Source organism: Nerophis ophidion, linkage group LG26 (genome assembly GCF_033978795.1).
Source record: "Nerophis ophidion isolate RoL-2023_Sa linkage group LG26, RoL_Noph_v1.0, whole genome shotgun sequence".
NCBI lineage: Eukaryota > Metazoa > Chordata > Actinopteri > Syngnathiformes > Syngnathidae > Nerophis > Nerophis ophidion.
The window spans coordinates 18,149,099-18,150,102 of record NC_084636.1 but is presented as its reverse complement, the minus strand read 5'-3'; the positions used below and the strand labels follow the sequence as shown (position 1 = coordinate 18,150,102).

The 1,004-nt window shown below is 44.7% G+C and overlaps 1 protein-coding gene across 1 annotated transcript; it reads right to left on the bottom strand.

Moving 5' to 3' along the window:
* Positions 1-215: 215 nt before the first annotated feature.
* On the bottom strand, positions 216-803 carry LOC133543325 (cAMP-regulated phosphoprotein 19-like). Its single transcript, XM_061887833.1, has one exon. The coding sequence runs from the start codon at positions 700-702 to the stop codon at positions 409-411; it is 294 nt and encodes a 97-aa protein (XP_061743817.1). The 5' UTR covers positions 703-803; the 3' UTR covers positions 216-408.
* Between the last annotated feature and the right edge of the window lie 201 nt (positions 804-1,004).

The window sequence follows — 1,004 nt, the reverse complement described above, 5'->3', positions numbered from 1 at the left end:
TGTTATTTGCTCCCAATGAGCCAATTATCGCGCGCAGAGTCATGTTCAATTATGGAATGAGAAAATATAATTTGTGACGTCACAACATTTGGACTGTTGGAGTGATCCCTCCGACTAATTACCCAAATGGACAGGAGCTGTCAGAAGACAATAAGTGAATTATATATTTATATATAGCGCTTTTCTCTAGTGACTCAAAGCGCTCCACACAGTGAAACCCAACATCGAAGTTCCATCCAAACCAGTGTGGGTGGCCCTGGGAGCAGGTGGGCAAAGCGTCCTGCCCAAGTACACAACGGCAGCGACCAGGATGGCCAAAGCGGGAAACGAACCTGGAACCATCAAGTTGCTGGCACGGCCGCTCTACCAAACGAGCTATACCGAGCTATAATAAAGCTACAAAAACACTCATCGCTCAGCCAGTTTGCTTGTCGCAATAGAGGTCTTTCTCTGAGGCAGGTCCTGAGGTGTCGGGATGTGACCACCTGTGATCTGAGCCTTCTCTGTTGGGGCTAATGGCAAGTGTTTATTCTTCATTTTGGCCTTGGCCATGTTGTAATCGCCAGAATCAAAATACTTTAGCCCTTTCTGAAGTCGTTTTCTCAGAAAATCTGAACCTCCCGGTCTAGCTCCAAGATTGGGATGCATGACCTTTATCTTGGCTTCTTCTGCTTTCTCTGTACTGACAACTTTGTCATCCATTTCCTGCACCAGGGGTGCGGGATCATGGATGAAAGAGTGCCGCACCTCTACTGTCGACCACTTGCAAATTAAATTGAGACTCAGCTCCAAATTCGTACTGCGCATGCATAATAAGGCTATTTCTTGGAGAGAAACATAGTAATGATGCATTCTAGCTTTTGTGCAAAGATAATTAATGCACAATTTAATATCATTGCATGAAGTATGGCAACATGGATATTATTTGGGGTATTCATGTGATGTCAATAAAGAGCTGTAATTAGAGGTGGGGGTCACAGGTGGCAAAAAGGAGTGTGAATTAC